Source organism: Meles meles, chromosome 3 (assembly GCF_922984935.1).
Source record: "Meles meles chromosome 3, mMelMel3.1 paternal haplotype, whole genome shotgun sequence".
Lineage (NCBI taxonomy): Eukaryota > Metazoa > Chordata > Mammalia > Carnivora > Mustelidae > Meles > Meles meles.
In genome coordinates, this window is record NC_060068.1 from 107,390,539 (window position 1) to 107,401,852 (window position 11,314).

General features: G+C 45.7%; 1 protein-coding gene across 1 annotated transcript; it reads right to left on the reverse strand.

The window, feature by feature from the left end:
• Positions 1–22: 22 nt before the first annotated feature.
• On the reverse strand, positions 23–11,309 carry KIF20A (kinesin family member 20A). Its single transcript, XM_046000982.1, has 19 exons — positions 11,202–11,309; positions 10,560–10,745; positions 9,342–9,431; positions 9,119–9,238; positions 8,368–8,506; positions 7,806–7,993; positions 7,594–7,720; positions 7,217–7,411; positions 6,992–7,103; positions 6,817–6,885; positions 6,238–6,381; positions 5,917–6,082; positions 5,638–5,802; positions 5,370–5,509; positions 2,849–2,951; positions 2,161–2,356; positions 1,813–1,904; positions 1,436–1,573; positions 23–558 (listed from the first exon to the last, which is right to left on the reverse strand). The coding sequence occupies exons 2-19, from the start codon at positions 10,722–10,724 to the stop codon at positions 241–243; spliced, it is 2,667 nt and encodes an 888-aa protein (XP_045856938.1). The 5' UTR covers positions 10,725–10,745; positions 11,202–11,309; the 3' UTR covers positions 23–240.
• Between the last annotated feature and the right edge of the window lie 5 nt (positions 11,310–11,314).

The window sequence follows — 11,314 nt, forward strand, 5'->3', positions numbered from 1 at the left end:
CCCACAAAAAATGTGAACAGTATTTTTATTTAATATAACTTTGTGTGTGCATAGAAACCATATAAGTAAAAAAAGCATGAGATTACATATGTGATTATATTATAAAAGGGAGGAAAATAACTAGTGTATGTATATTGCATTCTGGATACAGTTCCAGGTATTGGTAAAGCTTTTTAGAGACCTGTTTCTCAAGCAGTGACCTGCCTCAGGGCAATGACTGCTCTCTCCTTCCCCACAGCCTTAGTATTTTTTGCCAAAAGGCCCAGATTTGAGTAAAGGGGAGCGCCGTGAGCGCAGGATCCGGGCATAAGGGCTACAGTCTGTTGAGCTTTGGCAGGTGGGTGTTCTGGGAAGTAAATTTCGAAGAAACGGTTTCTTCCCTGGGGGCTGTTGGTTTGGTTGCTGGTTTTCCTGGTTGGCACCAAGGCGCTTTTTGGTAGAAGCCTGGCCTTGGAGTTTTAGTACAGTATGATACTGCTCTGCGATGCATGCTGCCTTCTTCCGAAGGTCCAGTTTTACTAGCATCATATTATTCTGGAGCTCAGCCAGGGTCTGATCCTAAGGAAGATGAATAAAGTTAAATAAAACATTTTGGTCTGGTGTATTAGAGAAACTAAAGTGCAAGGTAACATGTGCCATCCACTACCTAGTTACTAACAACTGTTTTTACAAAGATTAATTCTTTAAAATAAGAGCTTATCATTGAATAGGGAGTGTTTTCTTTAAAACCCAAACAAATAGCACTGAATAGAAGGACATTTTGTAATATGTGGCATGAGCCTGAATAAGTTTATTTAACCTCCAAGAGCCCTAGTGCCTATGTATTAAGAGCTGTGTTTAGGGGCACCTGGCTGGCTCAGTCAGTAGAGCATACGACTCTTGGTCTCAGGTCATGAGTTTGATCCCGACGCTGGGTGCACAGATTACCAAAAATAAATAAACTTAAAAAAAAAAAAAAAAGCTGTGCTTAGTCTAAGTTTTTTTTTGCACTCTGAAATCAGGGTGCATTTACTGATGACAATTGTCATAGCTTAATTGTTAGTGTTTTGTCTCAGTGGTATTATAACACTTTCTTAAAATCTATGCATTTTGGCTTTTTGGGTTTTTTAAATACAGAGTTTTATTTTTTTAAGTAGGCTCAATGCCCAATGTGGGGCTTGAACTCATGACCCCAAGATAAAAGTTTACTGACTGAGTCAGCCAGATGCCCCTTAAAATCTACACATTTTGGATGAAATATGATCTACTTCCATAGGTTTGTTATAACAGAAAATGCCTATAAATTACTTAGATTAGTAACCTTGTACTTAATAATTTTATTCCTTTAAGACTAGCCCCCAAACCTCTGCCTTTCTCTTCTGCTTCTCATTCTTCTTTCTCACATATGTTCTAGAGTGGGCTGATGGGAGAGGAGATAGATATAAGGTGCCCTGACCTGTTTGATTAAGATGTCATCACAAGTGGTCAAGGCTTGACGAAGTTTTCCTGCCCCAGTGCTGTGGCAACAGGCTCTTTCTGCTGACTGGAGAGATTCACCAAGTTTCTGAAGCTCTGTCCGCAGCAGCCTTATATTCTGAAAAGATTAAGAGTAGGAACCACATTGTGGCCAAGATCAACCAAGATAATGAGCTGAAGGAATTGAATAGCCATTTGAAGAGAAGTAAAATTAGAAAGGCTAGTCAGCTAAATGAAGTAATCACTCTGCAGGACTGTGCACAAAAAACAAAAACCCTGGTCCTCACATGAACCCGGATAGAGGGCTGGAAGCTGCCTTAGGTAAGATCCTTGGTAACAGAGAAAGGTGTAAATTACCTTTTGGCCCTCCTCTAATTTCTTGTCCACATCAATGGTAAAGGGCTTGGCTGAGGGAGGTGGTTCTAACATTTTCTGATACTTCCGTAGTTCTGAGGGAAGGAAACAAGAAAACTTCAACATGTAGGCTTTCTAGTCTTGGACTTACCTCTTAACTGAATTAACAGTAGCTTTTATATTTGCAGCAAATATAAAAAGGGAGGTCATGTGCATCCTAGAGTGAAAGGTCAGGGGATGTAGCTCAGAGTTGAGAAAATTATCTTGGAGTTGGGAATCTGAAGGCCCAAGTTTCAAGAACAGTTCTTCTCTGAACCATTCCTATGCTTTGTGCCCTTTCTCCTTCCTTACCTTCAGTGGTGGAGTTTAGCTCTGCTCTGCACTGTTCCAGTTTAGCTTTAACCTCATGGAGCTGCTGATTGGAGGCAGAAGCTGCCAACCTTTGTGACCGCCGAAGGGAAAGTTCAGACCCTGACTGTTGAGCTACTGGCTGCTGTCTGGCTTCCTGCAAAAGAGCTTCTAGCTCTTCAATTTTCTCATCCCGGTCCTAAGAGGGAAGCAGAGAGCACAGTTCTATCCAGAGTCAGGCAAATCCTGCAGGAACAGATGACTGAACGGTGAACAAAACCTTCCCTGACAATTATTCTTGAAAAGCCCGTTAGCAGGGTACCTGGGTGGCTTAGCCGACTAAGTATCTGACTTCAGTCTGACTTCTGCTCAGGTAGTGATCTTCTGGGTCCTGGCTCTGCACTCAGCAGGGAGTCTGCTTCACCTCCCTCTACCCCTCCCACCCTGCTCATGCTTGCTCTCTCAAATAAATAAAATCTTAAAAAAAAAAAAAAAAAGCCTGTTAACACTTAAACCACTTCAAGGTCAACCAACCCTTAATTCATAGACTGACACCTATACAGTACAAGAAGACTAGGAAAAAACTGAGTTACATATTCTTCCCCTACCAGAGTTTATAAAATCTATTTACATCAGACAAGCTAGTGATGGGAATCAATGGCCAGTTGAGGCTGCTTTCAGGGCAACTCACCTGAAGCTCTTCTTGGTAAAAACTTGTAAGTGACTCCTTGAGGATCTTTAGTTTCTCTTCATACATTTCCTCTAATAGTTCCTTCTGGGTGTCCAAATGTTCACTGTTGGAGGAGAAAAATGTATAAAGAAGATGGGGTATGGGCACGGTGGTGCGCGCCTGTAGTCCCAGCTACTTGGGAGGCTGAGGCAGGAGGATCGCTTGAGCCCAGGAGTTCTGGGCTGTAGTGAGCTATGCCGGTGTCTGCACTAAGTTCGGCATCAATATGGTGACCTCCCAGGAGCGGGAGACCACCAGGTTGCCTAAGGAGGGGTGTACAGGCCCAGGTCGGAAACGGAGCAGGACAAGAAGATGGGGTACATATACACACACATGCAACACAAACCATGTAATGCTACTCAGCCATAAAGAATGAAATCTTTCCCTTTTGCTAGGGAAAGATTTTCCAAGTCCACATGGATGGACTAAAATTATTTTTTTGGACTGAGAAATTATGTTAAGTGAAATAAATCAGAGAAAGACAAAATACCATATGATTTCACTTTTATGTGGAATCTAAAAAACAAAGACTTTTTTTTTAGTAGGCTTAAATACAGAGAATAAACTAAACTGGTGGTTGCCAGGGGGTAGGGGGTGGGAGGAATGGGTGAAATCAGTAAAAGGAATTAAAAGGTAAAAACTTCCAATTGTATAATAAATAAGTCACAGAGATGAAAAGTACAGCTTTAGGAGTATAGTCAGTAACACTGTAATAATGTATGGCTGATAGATAATGACTACATTTACTGTGGTTAACATTGAAAAATGTATGGAATTATCAAATCCTTAGGTTGTACGTGTGAAACTAATATTGCGTGTCAGTTATACTCCATAATAAGTCTTCTTTATTTTATTTTATTTTTTAAAAGATTTTTATTTATTTGACAGAGAGATCACAAGTAGACAGAGAGGCAGGCAGAGAGAGAGAGGGAAGCAGGCTCCCTGCTGAGCAGAGAGCCCAATGCAGGACTCGATCCCAGGACCCTGAGATCATGACCTGAGCCAAAGGCAGCGGCTTAACCCACTGAGCCACCCAGGCGCCCAATAAGTCTTCTTTAAAGAGAGTGAGAGCGAGGGGCGCCTGGCTGGCTCAGTGGTTGTTTTGGTTTTTTTTTTAAAGATTTTATTTATTTATTTGACAGACAGAGATCACAAGTAGGTAGAGAGGCAGGCAGAGAGAGAGAGGAGGAAGCAGGCTCCCCGCCGAGCAGAGAGCCCGATGTGGGGCTCGATCCCAGGACCCTAGGACCATGACCTGAGCCGAAGGCAGAGGCTTTAACCCACTGAGCCACCCAGGCGCCCTGGCTCAGTGGGTTAAAGCCTCTGCCTTTGGCTCAGGTCATGATCTCAGGGTCCTGGGATTGAGCCCCACATCAGGCTCTCTGTTCAACGGGGAGCCTGCTTCCCCCTCTCTCTCTGCCTGCCTCTTTGTTTGCTTGTGATCTCTGTCAAATAAATAAATACAGTCTTAAAAAAGAAAAAAGAGGGGCGCCTGGGTGGCTCAGTGGGTTAAGCCGCTGCCTTTGGCTCAGGTCATGATCTCAGGGTCCTGGGATCGAGTCCTGCATCGGGCTCTCCGCTCAGCGGGGAGCCTGTTTCCCTCTCTCTCTCTCTGCCTGCCTCTCTACTTGTGATCTCTCTCTGTCAAATAAATAAATAAAATCTTAAAAAAAAAAGCCAATAAGCCTGTTTCTCAACTTCTTTAAAAAAAAAAAAAAAAAAAAAAGTGAGAGCAAGTCGGTGGGGAGGGGCAGCAGGAGAGGGAAAGAGTGCCTAAAGCTGGGTGAACACCCAGTGCAGAGCCTGATGTGGGGGGGACTCCATCTCATGGTCCTGAGATCATGACCTGAGCCAAAAATTAAGAGTCAAGCTTAAGGGGCGCCTGGGTGGCTCAGTGGATTAAACCGCTGCCTTCGGCTCAGGTCATGATCCCAGGGTCCTGGGATCAAGCCCCGCATCAGGCTCTCTGCTCCACAGGGAGCCTGCTTCCTCCTCTCTCTCTGCCTGCTTCTTCGCCTACTTGTGATCTCTCTCTCTCTGTCAAATAAATAAATAAAATCTTAAAAAAAAAAAAAAAGAGTCAAGCTTAATCAACTGAGTCGCCCACACACCCCAATAATAAGTTGTTTTTTTTTTAAAGATTTTATTTATTTATTTGACAGACAAAGATCACAAGTAGGCAGAGAAGCAGGCAGAGAGAGAGGGGGAAGCAGGCTCCCTGCCAAGCAGAGAGCCCGATGCGGGGCTCGATCTCAGGACCCTGAGATCATGACCTGAGCCGAAGGCAGAGGCTTTAACCCACTGAGCCACCCATGAGCCCCGTAAGTTTTTCTTTTTAAAAGGAGAAGAAAAGGTAAGGGAGCGAAGATTCTGAGGAGTAAGTTTGGAGAACAGAGCTTAAGGCACAACTCTATCCTAGTCCCTATTCCCCACCCTCTCTGTGGTGTAGTTGACAGACCAAGAGCGATCACTCAGCTGATACCTGCACCACTGTTCCCGTTGTTGCATCTGTTCTACCATCTCATTGCAAATTTCATCACGGAGCTGCATCTCCAGCTGCAACTTTTCCTGCCGTTCTTTACAAAGCAGTGCTTTCATGGCTTCCACCACCTGTAGGAGTTCCTGGAGGGACACACAGTTCACAAGTGATCAGATGTCCATGCCCCACAAAGGTAAAGGCCCACCTAGAAGGCAGTGTGGAAAATATGTAGTCATCAAGCTGCTACCCCAGAGCTTTCTTGCATTCTCACCTCCTTGCCATACATGGAGATGTCAGCGTCATTTTCAGTGTCATCATCAAGGCCTGGATCTCTCTTAGCTCCCATCTCTAAGCTGGGAGATGCCTGTAGACTCTGTTCCTTGATGAATGACTGTAGCGATGGGAATCCCAATTGCACAGGTGGAGCATGCACGAGCTAGGGATGGAGCAGGTGGGAAATCAAGTGAATTCATAACTAGTCCCTAGCAGATTCCTTAAATAAAGGTACCAGCCCAAAGAGAGCACAACCATTGCACCTACAGCTTCTTACCTGGCTGGCAATGGCTGAGAACTTGGCCACATGAAGGGTTTCATCATAGGTAGATGCAGAGGGATTCACATTGACAATCATGCAGGAGCGGCCTCGACCTGTGAAGAAGCCTTGGAATACTCGAGTCAACTTGCTGTCACGGAAGGGAACCAGGTTCTGTTTTGAGCTAGCAAAGGATCAGAGAACAGAGCTGTGAGAAGAATTCCAGCCCTTGGAGTATCCCAGCACCATCTCCAGAGATAACCAGGAGGTCTCTTAGCAAGCTGCAGTGCTCCAAACCATCTCAGCCCACAGTCCCACAGTTTACAGTCAGAAGCTCACCGATTCTGCTGGTTTTGGCGCAGGGCAGCAATACAACGGCCCAAGGTGTGCAGAGAAGTATTAATGTTTCCTGCTTCCTTCAGCCGCTCACCACTTTTTTGATCTTTGCAGCGCTCTGAGCCAGCCAGATCACAGAGTGACAACCTTGAATGGTGGACAGGATCTGACATAAGGACCCCACATGTTATGAGCTTTCCAGCCCTTCACATAGTTCTCGGGAGGGGAGGGCCCACCAAGGATCTCTGTACCCAAGGAAGCAGAGCAAGGCTCTAATAAAAGTAATAACTCTGAGGACTTCCCTTAACCCCTGCCTCCATACCATTTATGACCAAGCAGCCCACATTTCTAAACTCCTTTTTTTTTTTTTTAAGATTTTATTTATTTATTTGACAGAGGTCACAAGTAGGCAGAGAGACAGGCAGGGGCGGGGGGGAAGAAGGCTCCCTGCTGAGCAGAGAGCCCGATGTGGGGCTCGATCGCAGGACACTGGGATCATGACCTGAGCCAAAGGCAGAGGCTTTAATCCACTGAACAACCCAAGCACCCCATCAGCCCGCATTTCTAAAGGGAAAAACTTACTCGCTGATCTTGGGGATGATATCCCCTTCCCCCTGAAGGTGCAGGATCCGTATTGAGAAAATGCTGTGACTGGAAATCAAGAAAAAAATGAAAAGTCACTGTGTATCTTCCATGACTAGGTGGAGGACTATTGTTTCCTAGAACTTAAGAAAAGTTGACTCCCACAGCCCATCACCTGCGGCTAGAGTTCTGGTTCAGATGGGTGCTGGCAAAGCTCTGGTTTTTACGACCCACTTTGAGCAGTTTCCAGGCCTCTTCAGCATCCTGAACATGAATCCAGTTGAGATCTGAGGCAAAGAGAAAGGCGCACAAAAGATGGGAGCACCTAACTTGTCCAGGTTTCTCCCAAGTCCCCCCCCCCCATTTCAGGGTTGTTGGCAGCCTCCCCAACTTCCCATACCTTTCACATACGGATTGCCATTCTGGTCTTCACATAGCCGCAGAGTCTGCCTCTTACGCTGCTGGCTAGGTGGTTCTAACAGGTCATAAAGCAGTTCATTGTAGATCTCAAAGAAGGAGATCCAGATGGAGAAGCGAATATCAGCAGGGACACTCACAGGGGCAGTGTCTGGCTGTGCCCATCGGTGACTCGTTTCTGGGGAAGAAGCCCATGTACACGGCATCAACTCTAGAGTAGTCCATCTCCCCTTCGGCCTGCGGGGGCCTTAGAAGGAGCAGCTTAGGTTGAAACCTTTGGTCTATACATCTGGCAGCTGCTGGAAGCAAGGGAGTGGGTTTCTATTGATACTTGGTACAAAGCCCAGTCGTGGTACATACCATCCAGCTGGCTACTGCTGGTCATGTGACTGGAGGAGAGACCAGCGATGCCGCTGTCAAAGCTGGTGCTAGTACCCATCCGACCTTCAATGTAGACACTTCTCTTCAAGGAGGTAGACAGCTCCTCCTGGAGGGGCCCAGGGAGAAAATAAGCACACAGCTTTCCACAGATTTGTCCTCTTATCCCCACCTCTGTAAACCTAGCACTTCACCTCTTGGAGGCCTCCACTTAGCAGGGCCAGTTTCTTCATTTCCTCTTGTCGGATCTGCTTGCTGTCTAGCCAGATTACCTCATTGAAGAATACAGGCTTCAGATCAGGTGTTGGATGAAGTTGACCTTGGAGGCTATTGAAGATTAGAGCCAATGACCGGGGTAGGATCCCTCCATCTTTGATGGTACCTGGAAACACAGGGAAAGATGGATAGCTGAGTGTTCTTCCCAAATTCAAAGCATCAAAAGGCAAAGAAAACATCATTACAGGGGCATCTGTATGGCTCAGTTGGTCTAGTGTCTGCCCTCTGACCTTCAGCTCAGGTCATGATCCCACAGGGTCCTGGGATCAAGTCCTGTGTCGAGCTCCCTGCTTCTCCCTCTTATCCTCCCCCCTGCTCATGCACTCTATCTTTCTCTCTCAAACGAATAGTATATGTGCTGCGGAAGCGAGCACATCTCTCTCAAACGAATAAATTAAAAAATCTTAAAAAAAACAAAACAAAACAAAAAGCACCATTACAGGCCAATCAGCAATTCTGTGAGGCCTACTACTCACTCACCTTGAATTGTGTGGGTTTTCCCTGAGTTGGTGACTCCGTATGTATAAATGAGCCAGTTCTGCCCTTTGAGTACATCCTTTACCATCTCCTTCACGGTCAGGTTGAAGAAGGATGCCTGTCCCACTTCTGGCCCAAAGATCTAGAGACAGACCCAATTTCTCAGAGGCCCATCCCTCATCTCCCACTTGCCTCCTGTACAGAGCCAGCAGATATGTCCCCTCCTGGGTGATTGGCTCTGGAGACTACTCAAGCAACCTCTTCCTGCAGTGCTGCCAGCTGCTCTCCAAACACTGAAAACTAAACTGCTCTCTGCCAGTGCCTCTTTCATCCAAATCAACAAATATTTCAAGGTACTATCAGGAACGGAGGGATTGTACCCTGGTCTTTGCCTCTGATCGTCAGTAGTCTCCAAGGCCATTGTGTGGGCCTTAGAGCAACACAGTAATCACAGGTATGGGCTTTGGAGATGGATAATTCTAGATGCAAGGCCTAACACTACTGATTCAGCAACATAACCTTCACTGAGTCATAGTATCCTTATCAGGAAAATAGGGACAAGAATGATAATTAATAATGGGAAATGTTGGGAATTAATGCATATAAAGTATGTGATGCATTAACTTGCACACGAGTCCCCCAAATTATAGACATGTAAGGGAACTCACGGTCAAGTGAAAAGCTTCCCCTCTAAAGAGAGAATAAAGTTGCCCCTAATATGTTGGTTCTTGTTCATAAAGTAGTAGCTCCATACCTGGGAAAAGGTAAATCTATGGGCAGCTTGTCCAATTCCCCTCTCATTACTCTTCTGGGCAAAGGAATCCTTGGGTGCCTGTAGAACAAGGGTCTCCACATTCTCAATACGGACACAATCCTGAGAAGGGGTAAAAAGGAAAAAATCACAGAAGGAAACAATCCTGGGAACCTTTACTGTACTGCATCATTCTATCTTAAATCCTCCCACCTTAGACACTCACCTGATCTTCCTGTCGTTCCAACTCTGAAGGTAACAAGGGCCTAACTCTCAGGTATACTTTCACCTTCTCTGTACTATCCTCAGATGGAACCTGTGGCAGAATTCCAGGGCGGAATCAGCAGTTACTTCCAAGCAGAAGGGCAAAAATAGCTTATTTCCAGAGAATCTGCTAACACTACCTCCATTTCACCTCAAATGTCTGTACAGACAGCTACTCTATAGCTCTATAATCATTCCAACCCATTTGGGTTTTTTCACTGTTTTATCACCCTTCACTGTCTTCAGTATCCTGGAAACATGGCCTGCCACACTGACTTTCTGAATTAGAACTGGTTAACTGGTGGGCAATCAGACTGTGGTATTACAGCAAAACATAGTAGTTAAGCACCTTGGAGGCAGACGAACCCAAATTTGAGTTCCAATTCCATCATTTAGAAGTATGACATCTCGAACAAGTTCTTTAGATTCCTGCCTCAGTTTCCATATCTGTAGAACTGGGTTAATAATAGAACCCAATTCATTCATTCAGCAGACGTTTAGAGATCTACCTACTATGGCCTGGGAACTCTAATGCTCTGGTAGTCCACAGTCAGGGATATTACCAAGGCTCCTGCTCTCATGAAATTTTCTCTATAAAAGAGGAAACATCCTAGTAGAGTTGTGCTCAACCAGCACCATTTCCCTGCCAAGGGACATTTAGCTACGCCAGGGGAAGTTTCTTGGTTGTCACAGTGGGAAGGAGCTAGTGACATCTAGTGGGTAGAGGTCAGGTATGCTGCTAGACATCTTAAGGTACAAGACAGCCCCATAAAACAGAATTATCTGGCCCCAAATGTTAATAATGCTGCAGCTGAGAAACCCCAGTTTGGCATAAAGACTCCATAAATGGAAGTTACAGTTGATATTAAAAACATACTAAATGGCAATATAGTATTGGGCAAATTATTTAACACATCTAGGCCTCATGGTGAAGAAGAGAACAATTGCCCTGCCCTCATAGGACTGAGTATGCACGTGAGTATCTTTCATTAATGGAATGCAAATAATAGCTCTTATGGACACACAAATTTACATTTTTTACTTGTTCTGCTCCTAATTTTGAATTGATCTCTCAGACCCTTGGGATTGCTGTCTTTGACCTCATACTAATTCTGTTAACAACAGCTGGTAGACTGAGGCTATCACTTTCTGCTGGCAAGCCACTGTCCAACTCCTTTACCTGCTGCTTATCTTCCAGGGAGGTGGAGATGACAGAGCAGTCTGATATCAGGTCCTTGCGTACCACAGACCCTAAATCTGCAGCTGTGGACTCAAACATGGGGGAGACTACAACCTCCTCATCTGACAGCAAGCCGGCTGGCGGAGAAAGGATCCCTTGCGACATGACAGCAGGGGCAGCTTAGGTCTACAAAGAGACAAGAGTGGGTCGGGAGGGGAACCTTAAGGGACAGAAGGGGCTGCAAATTCTAAGAAACAATTTCCTTGCCCCAGGACACCTTCCTCTCGCCGCCTGAATTCCTACTCCCTTATTCCTTGAAATGCCAGTAGAGGGATAGGGGATAAGAGAAGGAGTAAATCACGTAATCCTGTCTTAGGCATTTCCGACCGCCAAAAAGAATGAAGATACCTCGCTTTTCCAAAAGCAGAAGGCCATACTCTAACTAGGGTGCCTCGCTCACCGGTGTAGAGGAGGAGGTATATTTGCTTTAGGCTCCCTCTCCAACCTCACTCTAGGCCCCAAGGAAGGACAGAGGTATTAAAAAAAGGGGGTGGGGTGGGGGCAGCTTCGGTTTCTAAAAGCCTATCCCTCGAGGGCAAGAACTGGTACCGCAGCTGGGCTCTGGCACAGCCCTAAACTCACCGAAGACGCGACACTCGCTCCTCCTCTGGTACCGGCTCACACTCCCTGCTGCCGAACCTGGACTTTCGCCGTCTGAGAGCACAACTCCACCCACGAGGCGCACCTTTGTTACT